Genomic DNA, 23,488 nt, shown 5'->3' on the forward strand with positions numbered 1-23,488 from the left:
GAAATCAAAAGCCCGTGTCGGTGAGATAGTTCGAAGAGAAGACGCGCTAGAGTCCATTGCCCTGTTTCGGGACTATTTCGTGACTTTTCGATTTTCCGGTGCTGGTGATGCGGTTCGGGACTTATTACACAGGTGTACCTTACAACCTTACAAACGATGATTTCATTTTCTGATTCGGCGGCTGTATGGGTTTGTGGCCTGCAACGTCACCGTCAGCTGGATACACATATCAGGTATGTTTTTTATTAGTTTTTTATTAGTATTATTTATTTTTTTTTTTTTTCATAAAAAACGTATCGATAACTTAACTAAGTTTGATAATCGTCATCGTGAAAATATTTACATGTATAAACAATTGAATTATCTATGTACATTTACGCTCTAAAAATACTATTTGGTCCAATTTCATTTTTGGCGTCGAGTTAAAAGCATCGTATCATGACTAGTGCTCCACAGTCTTGTTTCTCACTCGGAAATCACAGGTCTCATGACATTTGAATGCAGCGATCTCCTGTGGTCTGGCATTCGTGCGTTTCCATCACAGGAACCTTCCGACCTTTTTTCAGCCTTTTGCGAATGAACGAAATCTCCAAAGTTCGCCTGGAAAGTACGGTATCATGAAAAATCTGTAAAAATATTTTTCAACGAAATTCGTTTGAATATTTACCACAACGGCCTCTTCTGCGTCAAATTGCAGCTGCACGACTTCTCGATGGTCCAGCGACACTCGTAGCCCTTGCGAAGCATGCATATTTGGTTTGGAACACTTGGATAAATAATACCTGCGAAGCGTAGATTGCAATTAAGGATCGATAATTGTTTCGGGCTGTTACGGCCAACTTGTCTGATTGAAAATAGTTTACCTGGCACAGCTTCAACTTCTGACTTTGGGTCACGAGCTTGAACTAGAATAGTTGTTGTGACGCAGGTGATTATAAACGCCCAGGACAATTCGGAACTGATGGTTATGGCCATTTCGGAGTTCCTTGAGCTCTACCTGTGAATTTTAGACATGGTTAGTATTCAAAAGATAAAGCGTTAAACGATTCAGCTAATGTCTTAATGCCTGCTTTTAACTCTCTGATACAGCCCATAAACACACGCATAACTTCACGGACTCTTGAACAATGATTATGTGATATTCCAATGTCTATCCCGGAAACACATACAATGCAAGGAAGGTATTGTCCTCTCTCTCTCTCTCTCTCTCTCTCTCTCTCTCTCTCTCTCTCTCTCTCTCTCTCTCTCTCTCTCATTCTGTGGGGGCTAACAATTCTATTGTAAAACGTTTGAATGTAATTTTGATATGCACATTTTATAAACGATTAGAAAGTGGAGTGAAAACGGAAAAAATATATTCGAATACAGTGAAATTATCTACTAGATAAAGTTTTGAATTTTACATTCGTACTACGTACCAATTTATCGAAGCTACAGTTATCACAGCTCAGCGGTGCACTTGGCGGCTCGAGCGATCTCTACGACATTCCGTAACTCGAGAGGATGTAACAATGAAAAACCACTGACGGCATCGATCATTACATGCTCTATTTATAACAGCGACTGCCACACCTCGTATCGCGTATGAGGTTTTCTACTCGGGTTACTGCCACCATTGGAGGAATCATCTAATTCTCAGCAAGCCCTACCTGCGCTGAAATGTTATTGTTTTTCTTTTAATCGTATGTTTTCGCCGGCTTTTTTTAGAATAATGCTAAATTCAGTGCATTGGATACTGTGCTGATTCTGATGAAAACATAATGTTAGTCACTGTGTACAATAAAGCCGGAGACAGTTAGTTATTGGTAAACGAATGAGTTGCGTGCGTTATCTTCAAGGTTCCGTGAACGTTGATACTAAAGAGAAATTTTAGATAACTCGTGGGAAATATCATCGCTGTACTCGGTAAATTTTGATAATTTTGAAAAGAATCGATTACTTTCTTTTTCAAAGAAGTGCGTGACCTCGACTCACTCCTCGGATTGACTTGTTGTTTGCAAACAATTTCGTGTCACTTTTCAACAACTAAAGTTGCAAATCACTTGTTTACTTTCTGCGAAGAGCTTTTCGCAATCATCAACTCCTCTAATTGACAAAGCTAGGCAAAAAAATGTGTGCGTGTCATAAAAGCCGAAGGAGTAACCATGATTCCATTTGACACAATGAAAGGTACAATTACGAGTTTTGAAAGATAGACGTAATTGCCGCGACTGTTGTTACTTCATTAGTGCAAAATACACCCGAGCTCTCATCCTCCGCTGCTCATTTCGCGAATACAGAAAAAAAATTATTTAAATACAATAACGCATACGAAGAGCTGACACAACGGAAAAACCTGCAGCCTCATCTCTCGCTCTCAAAAAACGAAACAAATAAACAAACTCTCACTGCCGCCGCTTCAGCTTGACGCCGAAAAAAGGAGGCTAAGGCCGATGACGTTCGCGAATTCCTCACGCGCTTCCTCAAAGCGTCTGAAAAGGTGGAGAAGTAAGTCGAGCGCGTAACAAACTCGTCTCGCGGCTTCTGCTCGATGCATAAGTCATTTTCCCCGAAACCGAAAGTGTCTCTCTCTCTCTCTCTCTCTCTCTCTCTCTCTCTCTCTCTCTCTCTCTCTCTCTCTCTCTTGTCGAGCAGATCGTCGTTCTGCTCTCGACTGTATAGTCTCTCTCCAGCCATAAGCGCAGAAATCGGCTGCGCTATATGGAAAGTCGCGTTGAGCAATAGGATGTGTGCACGAGATTCGACGGCGGCATTATACGGCTGCTTGTATGTGAAGCAGAGTGTATGGTGGTGCGCTTTGCGAAATTTCGAAAACGTACGAGATGTTAAGAGCTCGCGATGCTCAGGGAGTGTCAAAAAAATATGCGAGTCGCGGTCTCGTGTGAAATTTTACGAGCCGAGTCTTCTGGTTATTCTGGGCGAGAAATGTTGTAAAAGTTGACGTTGTAATGGGTGCAGGGCTGGTTCGCCTGGTTCCATAAATGTTTACGAATTCGGCCAGTTTTGTAACGAGGCGAAATTTCGCGTTACTATATACGCGTGAACATATTTGTATGTACATGTCTATAAGGGAATGAGAAATTTTGAAATTTTGATTATGTTAAGTATGAAATGAATCACATTTATTTAAATTTACAACATTGTGCAAACTGCAAGTGCTTCATTCTCTAAATTTCCACACATTTAATCGTACTCCTCCGTGACAACATTTGTTAGCTAAATGGCCAAATTATTCTCAAAATTTCACCAAGTAATATAAGTATTAATGTTAGAAAATTTGTTAGAAAATAAACTTAGGCATTTATAGCTTGAGCAGCCAATCCAGGCAGCCTTAGAGTTTAAAACTACCAGAATGTAGTTTGTGCAACCGATGAATATGCAACTGTTGTGTAGCTCCTGACTCGAATTTTTGACTGGCATCAACCGTTAAAAAAATACCGTTTCGGATGGTTGCCATCTGAGCATTTTCTCTCACATCAAGGAGAAACAAAATTTTGAATATTTTATCGATCGAAGTTATCAGATCGAGCCTTTCCATTTCATAACTCAAAATTTCGCTCCTTGCGCATCAGCGCAACGAAAACAAGCCTACACAACAACAGCTCCAAAGTAAATCCGAAGACGTTCTCGAGTATCTTCCCCCAGCTGCAATTACCCGTGTCTGTCCACAAGCCGCGCGTGACCTGGAAGAAAAGCGTCTCGCTAAACACTTCCGTAAACAGCGAGTCCAAGACCCCATCAATTGCGCCGTACGGCAGAGAAATCGAACGTCTGAAAAAGCGTGTCGCGAGTGGCGCATCCTTAAACGGCCGCCAAGAGATATTTGCAATTGAAACGTCAGAATTTTCACGATGAATCAGCCGCCAACAATGAGTGGAATTCGGTTCGTGGTGTGCGAGAGTGTGTCAGGTGTCGGATGGATCGATTTCTTTAGATGTCTATTCGATGATATACCTGCTTCGCGTGTAGGCGGACAATACATTGATACTTTTACTTTGAAATTGGCGTGGTCATTATGGAGCGATTGTGATACTTGTGGATACTTTCTATAAACGGTTTTCGATTTTTGAGCGAGTTTGAGCAGGGAAATCTGTGAAATGATGGCTTGTAGCGATATCGAATTAAAAATATTCGAACCTATGATTTTCAATCGTACGTGAATCCATCAGAGCCAAGTCGTGTTACTCGAAGGAACAGGTTTTTCCGGTAAAAGTAGAAAAGTAAAAAAAGAATCAGACGCGATAAAAGTGATTCATCTCCGATCACAATTCCAATTTCTCCAGTATGATTTCCCGCAAGAATTTTTCCCCATAGATCGAAGAGCCCTCGATCGATGTTAATCAAGCCTAACACAGCTGCTGTACACAATTCCGATGTAATCCCATATCGAGCCCGACACCTTATCCACCTCGTCGATCACTACTGTATCCAGCGAAAGTTTTACATTAAAAAGAAAAAATTCAGTCCACATATCTCCCCCCATACTCACAGTACACAGACAATATAATCCATTTCAACACTTTTTCCCAAGCCATCATCGTGGCAGAAGCGTAGCTAGCTAATCGCGAAAATCATCACCCGCATACATCCCACAGAGAGGCAGCGAAGCCCGTCGAAAATTTGAATAATCCGGCGGCGGCGCGAACGCATCGCCAGTCATTCCAAGCGTGTATACACGCATCTTCCGCGAGCGGGATAATAGCGGCGTCACTTTCTCCTCCGAAGCCACAGCCTAAACCTAAATCCCACGGAGGAAGCTCACCGGATGGGTTATACGCAATGTATCTACGCGGAATCTCTCTCGGCTAGGTATATGGATCGGTTCCTGCGGGTTACACAAACGCTATTTCCACAGGGAAATTCTTCGCCTTTACGCGAGCCGATCGCCGGCCGGTCTTTTTTTTCGGGGAAAAATCGGTTGCAGGAGCTGCTTCGCGAGGCTATTGTTCGGCTTTGGGAACGGAATATGCTCTGGGCTGGGAGACTCGCTCGGGATATAATACGTGTGTGTGGCTGGGGATTATTGAAAAAATGACGCTTTCGAAAGCGGCTCGTTCGCGAGGAAATGTGTGTCTTTAGGTGGAGTTGTCAAATTAATGGATGCGCGCGTGACGACGTGATTCGCTTGTTTCATTTTTCCGTGCATCGAGAGTTACGAAATATACAAACTGAGCTGTGACAGTTTCAAGTACAAAGTGCCTTGTAAAAGTAAGAATTAATAGGTTACAGCCTTCTGCGACAATGGTGGCAATTAATAACCGATTTACTTCGCTGATTTATGGCGACAATTCGAGGATTTATTCGCTGCTCCGGTCCGTAAATTTAGTTATTCGGATCGAAGCTGCAGCTGCGTTATTTGTAACGATTACAACTAAAATAATTTACAATCGCTCCATAAATTCCAATGAAAATGCTTTAATTAGTATACGTCGAACAAGGCTTGCGTTTATTATTAGGCACAAATGATAACTCACCTGCGGTCGTCGTTTCGCCAAAGACAGTCCTACCATGACAAAGCACTCTCGATATCTCGTCCGATAATAAATAAACTGAATTTTTCACTGATCACGACACTCCGCACACGTTGCCGAGTCGAGGCTCGGAGCCGCAATAAACGGGAAACTCGGTGAGAAAAAAAGTGGCTCCAGCTTCCAGCGCGCGTATCCTTCAGCGTCACGATCGCCGCACAACCCGGCCATTGTTGATCGAACCCGACACGCACGTGACCATAATTCGACTCGACCTTGCAGCGCGGACAACGACGATTAGCAAGCGATTTACGCACGCAATCATTTACAACTTGCGTGTAAAACAAATCATCCTTTTCTATCTATCCACTTTTCAGCGCAAAGGTAACCTCCCACGCGTGCAGACACCGGCAGCGGCTACCGCGGACTGTTACGAAAACGCAGCGGCGGAGGCTCGTGTGACGCAAGGCGTGGGTGGATAAAGATCGATATCGGTTTCTCGCTGCTCCTCCTGTTCTGTGTCCCGGCGCTCGGGAATGATGGATCGAAACGCGCAGCTCGTTTCATCCCCGAACGCGTGGATTTATCGGAGCGCGATCCAGGAGATGACGAATCAAGATTGCGCCGCGAGAGTCGAGTTATGCAAGTTTTGGAAAGGGACTCAATTAGATCCGTTCGGATTTCCGATGGGTATCGGTTGGTATCAGTAAAAATCGGTTATACATACGGTGACTTTGTTTGAGAATTTTTTTAGAAATCGCACTCGGCGAGCTGAGAACGGCTTTCGATTCGCGGATGCCGGAGTATAAACCTCGGCCCCAAAATCCGAGATTTCTAAAATCCTAAGAAGCCCGGCATTCCGCTCCAAAATAGGTTAATCGACGGCTCCGTCTCTCCAATATCACGAGGACCTCATCGTCTCTTCTATCGCTCTGACTTGAGACGATTTTCCTAACCTGCGAGGGATCTTCTCTTCTTCGCGCGCTCTTTTCCATCTCTCCAAGGCCCGCCGAAATGGTAATGCCCCCGTAGCAATTCCATCTGGGAGTTCGAGAGAAATCGAAAAAGATAGAGACAGAGAGCTGGTATTTCAAGAGACGGCATACAGGTGAGCTATGTATCGGCTTTTGGAGCGTATCCCCCCTTTAGGCGGCATAGGAGTAGCGGAAGCGTATCGGAAAGACATTAGGCAGCGCCTGGAGGCGATAAAAATATTTCATTTATACGAGTGAGCAGCTCCAGGAGACGTGCTCTGATTTCAGCTTTGAATTTTTAATCCCTCGATACACACGCAGGGGCAGAGTATGTAAACAGGTTGTTTATGTGGGACACGTGGCTGGAATGAACTGCACTTGGGATCGAGGATTTTTCAAAATTACTCGCTCTTTCCGAAAATCGTTCAAGGTTATACTAATCCGCGCTTTTACGAGCGGTAAAACTCATCAATGCAGTAAATTTGCAAACTGCTGCGTGGACGTATAAAATTTTGATAGACCTCGACTATTACGGGAGGCGCGCGCGTCAAACTTAACGGGAGGCATAATTTATCTCATGACCATTTTTGTCGTAAAGCCTAGAGAATATGTTATCACGCGTATGCGGTATCGATAAAAGGATTTTCAAGATATAACAATGCCATTGTAAATACGCGAAGGTATCTTCGTTCCAGCAGATGAAATAATTGCAGGCCTTTACGTAACCGCGGCAAACAAATTAAACCAATTATTTTTCAAGAACACGCCGCTCGCGTATAAGTATTTAAATGCAAAGTCGCGTCCGCTTTTTGCAATAACACACACGTGCGCCGCGTTAAACTCTGACTACCGTTTACTCATACGTATAACTGTAATTTCTCGCAACGTCGGTCTTATCATATTCCAACAGCACACGCGGATTAACAAATAGCAACAATTCAATTTTTTTCCACAAAACCCTGGTTTTCCCTCGCCAGCGGAGAAAGTTCGTTTCTCAAAAATTTACGGCAGCGCCGTCGCGTCGTAAATATAAGCCGCAGCACGCGCTCGCCTTAAACCAATGAAAAACACGCGACTCGGCGCACGTGCGCTCCCAGTGCGCGAAAAAACGCCTCTTTGAAATCCATTGTACATCAGTTCGACGCGCGAACCGCACAATACGTCTCCGAAAAGCCGACTTTTTTTCTTCTTCTCATTTTCTCTCGAGCTCTCCTTTCTCCATCATCATCATCATCATCGGTGTACGTGTTTGCGCATGCGCAGACGAGATGAATATTCAAGATTTATTTAAACTCGCAAGCCGTGAAAGCGTCCTTGTCGCTTGAACTTGTCCATTATAGTCGCGCGCGCCGCCTCGGGGCTCTATGTGCTCTCGGGGCTATCGTCTCCAGCGCCGGCAATTACGAGTGCATGTGTGTAACATTCCTCGCAGATCCGCGTTTATGGCTATCCTCGATTTTACTCGGGAAAGCCTGTCTGGAGGGTCTCTCTCTCTCTCTCTAGCCGCGAGTGGATAATTGACGTTAATCGATGTGAATATTTGCTGTGTACTTTTTTGTTCAGATTTATGGAATATGGTATTTGACATTATTTTACGTTTATTCTATCCGGAGATGTCGGCTGTTAATTGGCTTTGTGAAGCGATGCTCGCGGATTTTGCCTCATGTAAATGGGATGGGGGAGAAAGTCGAAAAATTGATTATTTAAACTTTCTAAAATGAGTATAGAGTTTGCTCAGGCACTGTTAGTCGAGGTTGTACTCGCGTGAAAAAATCTGAGTATCAGAAGAAGAAAAAATTTTAAACATTGAAGGAGACGAATCCAGAGAGTAAACGCTTATACGTTTCAATCAATCACACTGATGCACAGCAAACAAAGAAGACGTTAAAAGATTGTAAAAAGCTCTGCGCGCGCGTTTCAGCTTTTACGATTCAGAATTTGCATGTTTTCTACCACGGTGGATAAGAATCTAACACGGATTTCCCTGCGATCCGCATTTGAATGTAACGCGCGCTCACTTGACGTAATAGATTTCACTCTAATTACAGCAGCGCACGCTTGTACATCTCAATCGCGCTGGATCTAAGTCTCGATGCCCACTAATTTTTCGATATTTCCTATGCAAAACGTACCAGAAGACCGACTGGAATGCCAGCAGTATAATCTCATTTTCCTCAGCCGCAGAGGATTACCCGGTAATTACCGCCTTACGCAACGATCATCTCCGCATTCCCCGACTCGATTTCATCACGCACTCTATTTATAAATTACGCATCCTTCCCGCACGCACATAACGCTCTCGATATTCCCAACCACACGTCACACACTCGCTTACGCGCTGGCGATTGGGCAAAGGCTCCTCTTTGCATCCTGTAACGAGACGAGTCACATAAACAGTATAAAGAGATCAGGCTTTATGTCATACGGCGCGAGAAAGTTCGGTTAAGCGCATTTTTACACAGCGGCTCCGATCCGCCGGTTCATACGCACTTTCTAATTGCGCTTCGGCTGTACTTTCAGCGTGTAGGCGATGTGAGCGTCGATTACGCGTGAGTTACTGCGAGGAGCTGTTGGAGACAACGGGTATTTCGTTGTTTGTTTGATCCGCAGTAGCCAAGAAAAACATATGCATTTGCTGATAACACACTTCCTCGCGACTCGAGACACGATAAAACATACTCGGCTACGTACTCCGGTAGCTTCTCCTCGACCTCGGAGAGCAGCTCTCTCGACTCTTCCTTTCTCCCCCGCATAAAGCGGCGCATCGACGCGAGAGCGAAATCGCGAGTAGACTCATATATACATGTATACTGAGCTGCGGAACGTATAACGGAAACGCGGCGCATAAGGTCGAAAGTTTATCGAGCGCCGAAGTCGCGGAAATTTCTTGCGGGCGATCATTCAGTTTTTTTTTTCTTTACGTTCGCTGTATACGATCGTAGAGGAGATTGGAAAGGCCTTTTTTTATTATTCCGCGCGCGAGATCGAGTCAATTAAGAGCGATTCTGCGTACGGGTAATAAAATATAATAAATAGGAGTTTTGCGACTCGATTTGCAGTTTAAACAAATTTCGATATGAAGCAATCGCACTTCACGTAATCGGCACTCGAACACCAGCTCTAATCACGAGGCGCCGCTGAGGCTATTGGTAAAATCAAGACATGAATACATTTCACACGCACTAAAAGTTTATAACTCGAGATTTCGCAACTGCGCGTCAGGTTTCACTAGTCGACTCATTATCTATGCTAAAAATGTTTAATAAGAGTAATTAAAAACTCTCATAGACGGCAGTGACGTAATTCATGTTCGTTTCGGCGCATACGTTCATCGATCTGAAACGCATTTATGTACGGTTCATAATCGTTTCGAAACTCTCCTGATTTATCGTGGCTATTGGCCATCATAGTAAGGGTATCATCGTCCAAGATGCAGCTGATTACGCAACTTCGCAAGTATCCTATACACGTGTTCTGCGAAAGCATATGTACATCGCCGACGAGTTAATAGTCCGGGCTGTAAAACGCCAGTACTGCAACCTCGTATAAATATTTATCGCCGGAATAATAAATAGACGATTTATTTTCCGGCACGGCTGAATGCGATTTTTGAAATTTGTTATAAGCACGATCGAGTACGATATTAAACGTGGGATTTTGATGGGTAACGAGTAGCTTTTTAGAATTTTAATGTGTTGCGCAAAATTGAGTGGCGTCTTGATAGCTCTTCTTACACCCGTACACATCAAATGTTCATGAAAAGTTATATTTCTACCGAATTTTAATAACTTCAATTTGCAGAAGCCCGTGTTCCGTGTAAATATTTTTCAATTTTTTAAAATTCGATTCATATGGAAATCGAAGCATATTCGACTGTAAGAACAAACACGAAAATAAAATCGGGATTACATTCTTTGAATCGCTACACAGATTTTTTGCTGGTCCAACAATGTATTTTGTCGGACTTCATATGCGCTCGATTCTCATTCATTTCTATACATACTGTAATTCTTTTTCAATATCGATTCGCGAATTTAATTCGGCTGGAACCGCATTGAATTCTTTGTGCTTCGAATTATTGTAGCAAAAAAGCTCGAAAATCCTCGCTGCCTCGACCAAACAAACAGAAACACGCATCCTCACTCCAACAAAGAGCTATACCCATTGTCTCAAGCTCGAGCATATCGTCTCTCCTCTCGCAGAGAAATCTAAAACGATGATTCCCGCGCGTGCACTCTTAACTTTCGTTCCGAAGCCGGTTTCCTTTGTGGACTCGACGCGATATTGCCTTCCGGCTAGAGGCCGTTGCGTTTTTCAAGGTTGTTGCACTCGGCACCACAAATGCGTGCCATTTGAGCGCCGGAGAAAGTGTCAAGGCTCGAGGAAAGAGGCTGCGTGCGTTGATGGGAACGTCTTGGCGCATCTGCGCTCTTGACGCAACCTTAAGGAGGTGACTGGAGCTTATTGATAATGGCTTTGTTTACGAGCTGTTTGATTGTGTGGGAAATTTAATCGTTGAGTGCTTTCGGAGTAAGTCCCCTTGAGGTTCTTGAAAATCGTCAAGGCGAGACACCGCACGTCCTTCCTCTGCCAAAGCGTCGCCCAAAAGGTTCGGAGCATCTGTGTAATTAAATATACGTCCTCAGCGATGCATCTTTCTTGCTGTGGTCAGCAGACGGTTTTATCTGCACTTAACGTCAGGGATACTTTTCATCGCGAAGGACTTTTAAAAATCAACAACAATTCAAAATTAAAAAAAAAAATATACATGCACACTTATCAGCTCATCCATCAGTCTCAAGAATTTCCAAGTAAACACACAAACGCCTGACCCACTTCCCAAATTTTCATGAATGTAAAAACGTCCGTAGAAGCAGAGGAGGAGCCTCTCTCCGCGTTTGAATATCATTTGATTAAAAAGTGTCGCGCGTTGGCACGAGGCGAAGCGCGCATAAATACATACCGCGTACACACATCCGCGGCGTGGACCACTTTCCCGCTTCGGGACACACATCACACGAAGTAAGCCCGGGGGCCTCGAGCCGACCCAGATGCGGCTGTATCGATACGGCCCAAATATCCGCGATGATGTTTCACGTTTCTCCGGAACGACTCGAAACCCGAAACCGGCTCGCAATAATCCTAGACGAGAGGCGGTCGTCGTTAAGTGAGAGTTTCTCTATACACCTGTATGGGGTGCTACGAAAATATCTTCGACTTTCTCGCATTCTAAAAGTAATTCGCTTATCGATCACTTAATTCTCGTCGGCGATCCATCAAATCGGACCACCTCTTACTGTTTTTTTATAATATATAAGGAATTGGAATCAAAAGAAAGCGCTCAAAAAAGTCGTTAAACAAACATACACGCTTCTTATTCAAAGAAGCATCTCGGCGGGCGGGGTTTCACAATGGAGCACCTGCGGTAAATACAAAACCGGAAGCGAGTACAGAGCGCGCGTGACAAGTGTGAGAATGAAACGAGCGGCTGCGGCGGTGTGTGCTCCGGATTAGCCTAATAATTATGTGGCCACGTCGGGAGATGATCTCCCGCGATGACTCCGAAGTAATTGTCGGGATGAATTTCGGAGTCGTGGCTTGCGTGTACGTGTACGGGATAATAAGGAGATAGAGATGTGGGCCTTTAATCGGACGGGGAATTACGATCCAATTCATCAAGTCGAAATTACTTGTTTCTTTTTCCAGCTTCTTTTTTTTCCTCGGTTTTTGTCAATCGCGCTTGTGTGTACTTTCTATGTATTTACGCGCTTTCTCCGATGGCGATTACCTCTATGAAGCCATTAACAAATTTGGATTTTTTATGGAGGGACGCATCTGTGATAAATAATAACGTCGTGGGTAAGCTTCGGGTATGCGCGTCCCAGAGTCGTTTTCAATCAATTTCGGCGTTTTTTTATGGATAATGCGTAAAAAATTTTGAACTTCACGAAAATATTTTATTTTCATGCGCATTATCGAGCCCTTGAAGCAGTATAACAGTGCGATACTTGAAAAATACGCGGAACAAATCTTGATTTATTACAATACCAATACGTAATTCCCGGCACTCTCGTTTCACGCATCTTCACCGCTTCGAAAACCAGCTCACCGAAACATTCGAAAAGCCGTGTAAAATCGTCGATAAAATCCTCCCGCCTTGATTTCCATCACCATCAGCATCACACATCGCGAGATCAGCATCGAGAATCCATAAAACCCAAACCCTATCCAAGGCCCCACTCGACAGGCCGTTAAAACGGCGCATTACGAAATCAAGCCTATAGCGCACTCCCACCAGCCACATAATCCCTGGACAATGTCAATCCTCAAGATCAAGTGCATAAATCAGCGCTAGCGCGCACGTATCCTCCAACGCCGTGGCCCTACACACAGACAACGAAAACGAACGTCCATTGATGGGCGCACACGCATCGTCGAGCATTGATCTCCTCTCGGCGGCGCGTATAACACATCGACGAATCCGATTTCACGCTCCGTATGGCCGGTTCGCTGCAGTGTGCCGGCTGTGTATATAGAGAGGGCCACACGTACAAACACACGCAGGGGATATAACGGAAGGAGACCGAGTGGCCCCGACGATATTCCGGACTGCGCAGGAGAGCCGTACATATACACCCACACCTTTGGCCGTTGGAGAGCTCTGTTTCCTGTACGCGAGGATGGCTGCGAGCTATGGCCGGCTGTGCGGCTGATATTTTATCGGCGGTTCTCTCGACTCGCTATCCTTCGAGCTGATGGGGCTCTCTATGTGTTTGGTAAATAATTTTTTAAGGACAGCTTTTTTGATGAAGTCCTTCATGGAATTTTCGCTCTATAAGTACCTCTCGGCGTAGTTTTCCATCTCGTGTTGTAGCAAATTCAATTAAGATAACGAATATGATTACATTATTAAGAGGGCTCGGGATGACTGGCAGAGAGATCGCGAATCGATTTACCAATTTTCGAACGGCATCATTGCAAAATCGTAACCCAGATTTTCACGATAATCTAGATCTCCGATCGATTTATTCACTCGAAAATTCGAGGGCTGGTAATCAATAGAGCAAATGAAAGGATCCGTATTGCGATTTCTAAAACTGCAATCTCCCGCGCGATGTGTGTGAGGAAACTGGATCAAATATTACTCAAGTTCATCGAAGATCAATCACGTTGGTGAAAGATGTTAACGATTGATTTTTTTTCGATCTCTTATGAGGTTGATGGGATTGATGAAGTTACACAATTTATCCTTTAAAATCCTCTCGCCTGGTGAATAATTTTGGAAGCCTTTTCCGCAACGCCAAAACGCTTGCCAGACCGATTTTCCTCTATAGGCAAGATCCAGAAAATCTTTTACAATATCTTTAATAGTCTCTAGAAATTGCGCGAAATTGCCCAATTTCTGTTACACACGTCGATGCTCTAAGAACTTTCCCATGAATAAACCCAGCAACAAAAAATAAAAATCGATCCACATTCAAAATATAATCAGTTACAGCCAGATGCATTGTTTCGAATTCCATCAATCTCGCGAGGGAGATATCAAGGCATATCCTCCTTTCTACACAGGATACACGTTTGGCTCGAACCGTATCCAACTTATCGTTATTGCCCTGCCATTTTCCCCGGCGTTACAGTTTATTACAGATAAAATCGTGATGCGCGCGAGTTGAGAGAGAGAGAGAAACCTCCCGCGCTCGCGCAGGAGCATTACACATCGGAGCGTTTCTCCACACACGCGCGGCCTTGTGGCGAATGGCTGAGTGTTAAAATTCTCGACAAAAGCCTGCACTACTGCGCCTAGACACGTAAACGGTAATTTGTCGGGGCGGACTTATGCAACCGGTGGCAGCACGTCTCTGTCTCTCTGAGGTCGATCTGCTCCTTCGCTACGGTTCGCCTCTGTTTTCACGAAAATCGATGTTACGTAAAGCCAATTAAGCTCACTTTGTTTCGAGAAAATTTTATACTTTGTGCTGTGTCAAAGTTCGTACACACATTCGTGATTTTTCCAGAGAAGAACTGCAGCAGCCGCAGAAATTCCATTCACGGAGCTTCTTCACCCTGGAAATTGATTCTTCGCGTCGCGTTATTTATTGCCTCTCTCTCTCTCTCTCTCTCTCTCTCTCTCTCTCTCTCTCTCTCTTGGCTTGTTTCCCTCGCACCGGAGATTCCGACTGACTTAAAGGGTTGACGAATTTATCAAAGCTTACACGACGCGATTTCCGATATTCGAGGGATTTGGAAAACATCCACTCACTTTTTAAGTCATAAAGACGAAAATATTTTCAGATGCAGCTCGAGAAAGGAAAACTTCGTCAAATGGAATTATGTAAAAATGCGAGATAAATCCAGAGCCAACGGATGTCACTTTCGTTCGGAAAAGTTTCACTGCGGCATAGGTGAATCTCTAGGCACGCAGGTTTACAAGTTCCGTTCAATTCTAATGATAATAAAATGTTAATGCGTCTCTCGGATGAACCGTTAATGTTAATTCGTACATAATTTACTCTCTACATTTTTGGAGTGAAAACAACATCAGCTTCACTGAACGCTCTAAATCTGAGTTAAAGCCGCGCGCTTTTCATTTTTAAATTTCAAGAGATCACTTCAGCGCTCTGCGGGATTAAATTCTGAGCAGCTTGCTTGACAAAGAAAACTAGATCTCGAATTTGATTTAGATTCGTATAATTCAGTGACGTATTAATAATTCTATGCGACTGAAATGTTCCGAATTCCATCACGAAAATGTATCACTTGTTATTGTCAAAAAAAGTTCGAAATTAATTAAGAAAAAGTGCAGTAAATCTTTTACGATCATACGCATCGCTGTTACGCCATTTTCGCATCTTCGAAGATTAATGCAGTGTTAAACCACGACGATTAAACCGGCTAATTACAAAGATCGCTACTGGATTATTATATTAAAGTAGTCTGTCGTTTTGCTTGTTTTACGACCGAGATAAAGCTCGTCGTTAGATTTAATTTAGCTAAATGTACTTTCTATGTAATAGTGCACAGCGGCTCATAACTGGTCAGAAGCATCGCTATGAAATAAACAGCCCGCTGCTATCTGGGCAGATCTTTTTGATCCGTACAGCTGCATCGAACAGTAGAACAAGTCAGATACGACAAGACGACCACAACAGGTTACCTATATTCTTCCCCAAATCGTCAAACTCTTCACCATCTGGCTAATTAAACCTACTCTAAAATCTCTAGCGTGCAAACAATCATCCATCAGCAAGCGTTACGCCAGAAACGATCCACTTGTGAGTAGCATCTCGTCCGAAAATTTCGACTCACGCGTTACCAATTTGCCCAACCGCACACTGATAACGTAACGCCTGATAATTATCGACGCCTTTTTCTCAGGTGTTGAAGAGGTTACACGCTGAGGTATCTGTGCTAATGACCGTACGTGTACGAGGAGGATATGCGCGGTTACGCAAGCCGAGTGTTCGGCGAACGCGGAAAGTAAATTACACGCTCGGGTGGACGTTGCTGCGGTTCTAGTGCAAAAATTATCATTTTTGGTGATTTATTCGTAATCAGTGTTAAATTATTCGAAAATAGCACACGTATCGAAGTAACGACTTTTAAAACGCTCGACAAATTACTAACAAATCAATAGCGTTTTCCAAAAATTTTTCCTTCTCGGAAAAGCCATTACTCACGAAAACCACGTCCGAAACAAAGCTTCCTCTCGTAATCTTCCCACATCCATCACGTCGCATCATCGCAACAAACACACTCGTTACGACGACTACACACACATAGGATCTAACGCGCGTCGAGGGATTCAGAGCAGACGATCTCCGCGTTTAATACGAGCCCCGGAGCGTTTCGAAAATTATTAGCGCCTTGATTTTTGACTGGCCTAGAGCTGCCGGCGAATGTGTGTGTTTGCACTTTCTCCGCGGCGCTTCTCGTTTTCGTTGCCTCGGTCGCCTCTTCTTCATTTTTATTATTTACGCGAGAAAATAAATAGAAAGGAGAAAATCGCCGCGAGGAGGACACGTGAAAAATATTCCGGATGAGAGACGTTCTTCGACAACGGAGTTTTATAAATATTTGGAGTTTTTTCGTGAAAGGACGCTCTGTTTATCTTGTACCTGAGGTTATGGATTGAATTTAGAAATCGAAAGTTTCTCGTTCGTTAAGAATGTTTCTCGAATATCGACTGCATCGAAAACTAATTTCCGATTTATATCGATCCACTTGTCGGCTTATAACGAAGCTATGATACGTCATCCGATTCGTTCCCTGTGTACGAATGATTCATCGGAATCTCGATCGAGGAATCTCGCGGGGCCGATTGCAACAGCCCGATCGTTTTTACACTCGATGTGTATTCTCGTGCGGTCGAGAAAAAGATCCCAAAGTCCGAGAGAGGAAACTAATCGAGAGTCAACAGTTAGGCTGATGATATTGACCGCAGAGAGCCATTGAGGAGAGCGGAAAAAAGTAAAAGGATTGCCGCAAAAAGGGGAAGTAAAAAAGAAAGTATGTACACAAAAGAAAGAACGAGAAGGTTTACTATTTATTAGACTGTTTATTAAACTATAATGCGGTTATCATTGGACGCTGCAGCTTCTCGGTAACTCGCAATTAAAACTAATTTCCCATTTAGATTTTCTTTATTTCTGCTTTCAAATCCAGCCGCAACTTCTAATTCAACTATTCCTGTTCTCCGATTCCTCATTGTTCGCCAGCTATACGTCCGTGTAATGACTGTATACGCGGGCGGTAAACTGCACAGTTTTGAATCGTGAGCTCGGATTCGATGCAGCCAGACATTTTCTCACTCTCGGCGCATAATAGAGCTTCAATCATGTAATTCTTAATTGCTACCAGAAAGAGGAAGTTCCTAGTAGGCAGTAACTCGGCTGCGCCTTATTAATGGCCCGTCAGGATGCTTGAAGTTACCGATCCTGTGGGAACAGCCTCGTGGTCGAAATTATTTTTCAATTAAAAATCTACGACTCTCACAGCGAACTGAAGCTGTTGCATAATCCCCGATGGGGAGATCGATCCCAGCCCAGTTGAACCGAAATCCTCAGGTTCATCTCCTGAACAGTTAGAGGACGATCTCCGCCTAAAAAGTGAAAGGAGGAACAAAGCGCCGCGAGACTATACTCCCATAACTAGCATTCAGTGTGGCATCAGAGAAAAACGTCGGAAAAACCGACGAAAAAAGCCGCGCATCATCTTTCTCTCTCTCCAGCTGTGAGGAACCGCAGAGCCGTTGCACCGATTCCAGTGTTTCGTGATCGAAGAAGACGCCGTGGTGGTCTCTTGCTCATTCGCCCTCCTCGAGAGACACAGAGAGGTGAAAGTGAGCGGCGGTCGCTTATCTCGTTATTCGAAAGTGCCGCCGTGAGTCTCGTGACTCGTGCGCAACCAGAGAGGATGAGTGGTTCCGCGTAATCGCTTCCACGTTCCAAGGTTTTCCGGATGTGCGTTTGCCAGGATGATAGGCATCGCTCGAGTGATGCAAGGGTGTGTGTGTGTGTGTGTGTGGTGAATCGAGGATTAATGGGATAGTGAGATTTTTTTGTTGTTTTGTCTTTAATTGCGAAATTCGAGCTGGACCGAGTTGATGATTTTGTTTGGGAGGAATTCCGCGTATACGTGTGTTTATCGTGTTAGCGGACTGGATATTATTACCGTCTCTGATGTGTAGTCATTAGCAGTAGTGCTGTACGGCTGCGCGGCGAATCGAAGATTAATGGGCTGAGGTGGATTAGCCTCTGAGGAAAACAAAAGTTATTTTCTGTACTGCTGGATACTTGTGTAATTTTAATTGGTAAGGTTTACGCAATCGCTTAGTGGCTTATTAATTTTTGTAGAAAGCTACTGATAACAATTTCGGATATCGTTTCATCCGAGAGCAATATCGTTTATGGATGTGACTCATCAAATTCGATTCACCTGTAGACTCGAGAGGTCTTATACGGAGCAGCTCAAAGACCACGTTGTAGCCGTAGAAAACTTTCGGAGGAAATTCCTTTCGTAATAGAGTTTTTGATCTTGGTGTCTACAAAGCAACCATTCATTTGTTAATTCAATCAAGATAAGCATCGCTTTGAAGCTTTATGTAATGAAATATAATTGTATACCGAGACTCGCTGCATACACTTTTAATTAGAAGAGTGTTGATTACATTACTTTGTCTCCCGGAGCCAATTACATCCCTTGAATGTTCAATCTCCTCTAAAAATCAATAATGGCTTACTCCAAGAAAGTTCATCAAAGCGACTTCAGCGCAATTTAAAATTAAATGTATACGACTTTTTGATTAAAATCGGAGAAACTTTTTGATGTCGAACGCTGTTTTCGTACGCGCACCATAAACATTGCAAAAAATTAATTTACACGAGCGATAATGTGAACCAGTCAATCAAGAGTAGAAGCATAGCTATATTTATACGTTTGCACTAATCGCTTCGAAAGTCTCCCGAGAGCTATGATGATTTCCGCGTACGTCATTGGATTTACGGTGACGAGCTGCCACCCGACTATTTTTTCGTTATGAAAAAGTGAACCTTCGAGAAGCTGTTGACCATTAATTTGAACGACTGAGGCTATTTAATAATACAAACCGCCTGAGGTGTAATCTGCAGCATTAAAATAAGATAATAGTCTCATAATTTATCACTTTTTTAAAATCCTCGAAGACGCACGAATAAAACACGCGTTATTGTGGAGAATAACGATCAAAACTAGTTTGCTTGGAACGGATGAATGGACGGGCAAAACATCGAGGAGGAGCTAGAATACTACGTTATTGAATTAAACGAGTTTATTGTATATTTTTCACAGCAGCTCTCCATGCAAATCATCGTATCGTCGTTGTTTGTCAAAACGTCGTACGTTCAGAAGTCTGCGTTCATTCAGAATATTTATGATATAGGATCACGTAATTTGCTTATTATTGTCGTTTGCATGGTTTCAAGTTCATTCAAATCTGAGAGTCATTGTCTGATATCAGCTAAGTCAAATTCTGTTTAATGACACATCTAATCACTACAATCATCCAAACATTAATTTTATTCGAATTCTCCGGAAACATTTTTTGCTGCTCGCAAAAAGTACATTAACTCCTCAAAAAAATTCGGTATGGCCAATCAGGCCTCTAATTAATAAAATTTCTTACAACTTGCGCAATAGGGAATCTTGGGGAATCACTTCTTCAAACTACGAGCTAATCAAAACAAACACGAAAATTAAATTATCGATCGGAATTTTTCGCACCGGATAAATATCCCTCGCACTTTCAATTCTCCATCGGACTGCTACCCGTTCGCTCGCACGTCTATCTCTCGGCGGATTCCACTTCCTTCCTCAGCATCACTGGGAGCTAAAGTCCTGCTCTCCTTGTCGCTCAGACTTGTCTTATCTCGTCCCATCTCCCCGGCAGCGGCAGACGTCGGATAAGATTACGGGCGCGAAAAGAGCGCCGCTGACGAGAGCAGCCCGAAAACTCGAGTCTGGACTTTCATCTCCTGCTCGGCTTTCGCGAGGAGGGCCGAGTCCGGTCCATATAGAGAGAAGGAGAGCATCGTATCGGGTAAAATCTCTTTGGACGAATTGCCGACGGATCCGCGCGCGCGCGCAAGGCGATATATTAGATTCCAGTCTCTTTGCCGGGAGTTTGAACTCGGACACGGTATGTGGGCCGAGTCGGAAGAGGAGATTTTTTGTGGGGTGAGGGGAAGCTTCTTCAGTTTTAGGTGTAATTGAACGAGTTGTCAAGGTCGGGCTGCGCAATTGTTCTGTACGGAGAAAGTTTTCTGCCTTAACTAGGCGATGGAGTATTTTCACGGTCTAAGCGGTTGAAAACTATGCGTCGGAGATAATTGCGGAATTCTATTGTCGCGTTGTTGCAGTCTTCTGGAATTCAGACAATGCGTATTTTTGATAATTTGTCCGGATTGCTCGTAAAACGCAATTAAATTTTAAACGAACCCGTTGATTACTGTGATCAGCGAGAAACCGTTGTATTGTTGTATACGAATGTGTAATTTCGTCTATAGGAACAAAGTAATTGCGTCGATATTCAAATTCGTCCTGAAGAAAAAAAGTGAAACCTAAGCTCCTAATGACAGACGGCCTTTAATTAGCCGTAAAAAAGAGAAGGAGATAGAGCGTCCTTTGAATTTTCGGCGAGAGAAGAAAGTGTCCGAACTTTGGAATGTGTGTCGGTTGAGCGTCCACGCGGAAGCAATTAAAGATCGTGATTTTTACGAACTGCGACGATTAGGGCTATCGATTGGCCGCACGTGTCGTGGACGTGCGAAGCAAACTTTCCACCTGTAGAGACAACTCCATTTCAATTTTCTCACGATTAATTTCAGCTTTCTATAAAACAAATAAACGTTTGCTGTGTTTGATAAATCGAACCGATTAAAATTTCACGTTAGTGAGAATCTTCTCTAATAGCAGCATCAAGACACAATGATACCATAATCGTCGAGCTGCGGTGAACAAGGAAAGGTTCTCTCTCTCTCTCTCTCCCTCTCTATCTCTGGGTCAGAACGTGCCGAAGTGCAGGTAGAGAGCGCGAAACGTGCGCGCTGCAAAAGTGCATCGGATTTATGTAAGTGTCTGTGGAACAGTGTGTCGTAGAGAGAGAAAATTTCATAATTGCGCTCGATCGTATCTTCGCAGCTGAGAAGACATAACTTAATTCTACTCGGCATAGCTGAGCTGCATTCGCGAGGTGGATGTGAGGAAAATCTGTGTAATCAAGGGAAGTTACTCACGGTTCGCGCCGAGCTGCTGTGCAACTTGTGTTCTTTGTTCGGATGAAACTTTGTACGAGTTTTAGTGGGTGTGTGTTTTGTTAATTATTCAAAACAATTATTGTACTAAATTATTACGATTCAGGGTTACGAATTCTAAACCTATCATACATCGATCCAAAAAGCAATCAAACCAGTAGCCTTATCTCTCCGATTTCATCGATCAAAACAAGCCGAACGGCATCAAAACTCATCTCGGCTGAAAAGGTCGGCCTAACGGTACCTTCACACACGGAAACTCGTAAAATTTCTCGCAATATCGCCGACAGCGAAAGAGAGAGAGAGAGAGAGAGAGAGAGAGAGAGAGAGAGAGAGAGAGAGAGAGAGAGAGAGAGAGAGAGAGAGAGAGAGAGAGAGACAGACTTTCCATCGGCTGACACATGAGCGCGACGAAAGTCGAACAGGCACCGGCGGCGGTGACAGTGTTTTGGGTCGGGACGTCTCGTTCAAGGTCAAAGGCACCTGGCGCTGCTCAACTCTCTCGTCCTCTCGCATATACGGACATTGCACGGAGGAGAGCAAAATCCGAGTCGAGGTCGAGATCGTGAAAGTAGGCGGCGCTCCTCCCGAAAAACCGGTATTTTCGTACTTTCGAGAGAGAAGCGCGCCGCAGGAGACGATTCGGCGTCGGGGCTGTGTTCTCTTTTTTCCGGTTTCGCACGAGCGGACGCTTCCTATTTGGTGGATGCTGAGTAGTAGTGTTTAACCGGTAAAAATCGGTTTACAGACCGATTTATTGGTCTTCGAGAGATGATTTTTTGAGGCCGATTCGACAACTTTTATGTTATACTCGACGAATGATGCAATGATGCGAGCTTTTTGTAACCGCAACTAAACGATCTCGGCAATTCGAATCGGCCAACCGACGATAAAGATCTTCTAGCCATCGTCAAAAAAAAGGTAGTCGATTTCTCCTACACAACTCAATTTTTTTTCAGCTATAAATAACCATCGTCAACATAATAACGATCGCATCAAAAAGCACTTTCCATTATTCAAATTTTTCACCCACAAAAGTGGTGCTTTGAATGCTTCAATATTTACAGCGCGAAAAGAATAATTCATTAGGAGAGCCGTATCGGCCGTGAGAAAACGATCGCGTCGGAGAATTGGCTTAGCGCTGATAAACACAATGGCCATCCATTCTCAGAGCTGCGTCAACGCGCCGCGCGAGACCCCTTAAGACAAGAAAGTCAGTTATTTATTTGCGTCAATTAGTCGGCAAACATTTGCCCAGCCGGCTATAACCAGAGCTTGAGAATTAGAGAGTGCAAATTTCACGACTTTGAATAATCGCTCCCAGTGCTTCATTCGCCGCCATCCTCTTGGCGTGTAGTCTCATCCTCTCCATGTATAATACTTCCTCGAATTTTACTTTCTTCGCGTCTTCGCGTCCTACATTCGGCCCACTCGCGATTTCGGGTTTAGCTCGTTGGGACAGGTGGTCCTCCGAATATTCGGATAAATTTTGATAAATGCTGGAGTGTATGGTGTGCGGCTTGCAATTGTTTTTCGTGGATCGGATGAATATTTATTTCACGCACGAGAATCAGATCCTTCAGGTATTTCTTCACCGTTTTTCTGTTTTAGCTGCGGCGCATAATAAAGCGTGTACGAATTGTTTTCTCGAACGATGGAACCAGCGCCGAAAAGCGTAGGCGCTATTATGCGCAGGGGGCCAAGTTTTTTTCGGCGACATTCTCTCACGCGTACGAAACTCGGTTTTGATTTAAATAAATGAATGTCAAGAGATTCTCGCGAGTGTATACGTTGGATTGCAAGCTATTGTGCTACTTAAGGAGGGACGTGCCGTCGTCCTGTTCCGGATATTCAAATTCGAGAAGACCGTTTCCTTATTGTATTAAAGACACAACAACTATTCATCATCTTTTAAAGATAAACTCTAGAGCGCGTGACGTTGTGGCGACTGAATGATCAGTGATAAATATTCTTATTGAGTGATTTGAGATTTCGTGCGCTTTGCATAATATGTCGCAAAAAAGAAGACTTTTATTCCTGTTATTAGAAACTCGCTATAAAGTATGTTTACGGTCCAGTCAACGAGAGTATAATCCACTGAATTCCGAAGAAGAACGTGGAAAGTTATGTACTTTTCATTCATCAATCGATAAACACCAGCGATTTTCCATTCAATGTCAAGTGCATCAACTCTTCTCAGTCTCACGCTTCTCTCTCTGAATCCAAAAATATTAATAATTTACGAATTCCGCGATGGAAA

At 43.7% G+C, this 23,488-nt stretch overlaps 1 protein-coding gene across 2 annotated transcripts; it reads right to left on the minus strand.

The window, feature by feature from the left end:
- Positions 1–248: 248 nt before the first annotated feature.
- LOC100679500 lies at positions 249–5,903 on the minus strand. Of its 2 annotated transcripts, none has more exons than XM_016989724.2 (5): positions 5,475–5,903; positions 1,419–1,649; positions 864–997; positions 668–782; positions 249–600 (listed from the first exon to the last, which is right to left on the minus strand). In XM_016989724.2, the coding sequence occupies exons 3-5, from the start codon at positions 973–975 to the stop codon at positions 486–488; spliced, it is 342 nt and encodes a 113-aa protein (XP_016845213.1). In that variant the 5' UTR covers positions 976–997; positions 1,419–1,649; positions 5,475–5,903; the 3' UTR covers positions 249–485. The 2 variants fall into 2 exon arrangements, with proteins under 2 accessions (XP_016845213.1, XP_003428112.1); XM_003428064.4 differs by having other exon boundaries at positions 1,419–1,654.
- Positions 5,904–23,488: the final 17,585 nt, after the last annotated feature.

The sequence above is a fragment of the Nasonia vitripennis genome, chromosome 4, assembly GCF_009193385.2.
Source record: "Nasonia vitripennis strain AsymCx chromosome 4, Nvit_psr_1.1, whole genome shotgun sequence".
Lineage (NCBI taxonomy): Eukaryota > Metazoa > Arthropoda > Insecta > Hymenoptera > Pteromalidae > Nasonia > Nasonia vitripennis.

Coding starts and splice junctions, on each gene's coding strand:
- LOC100679500 (XM_016989724.2), bottom strand. CDS start 975: ATGGCCATAACCATCAGTTCCGAATTGTCCTGGGCGTTTATAATCACC. Junction 783..863: donor AGAAGTTGAAGCTGTGCCAG/GTAAACTATTTT, acceptor TACGCTTCGCAG/GTATTATTTATCCAAGTGTT. Junction 601..667: donor ACGCAGAAGAGGCCGTTGTG/GTAAATATTCAA, acceptor CGTACTTTCCAG/GCGAACTTTGGAGATTTCGT.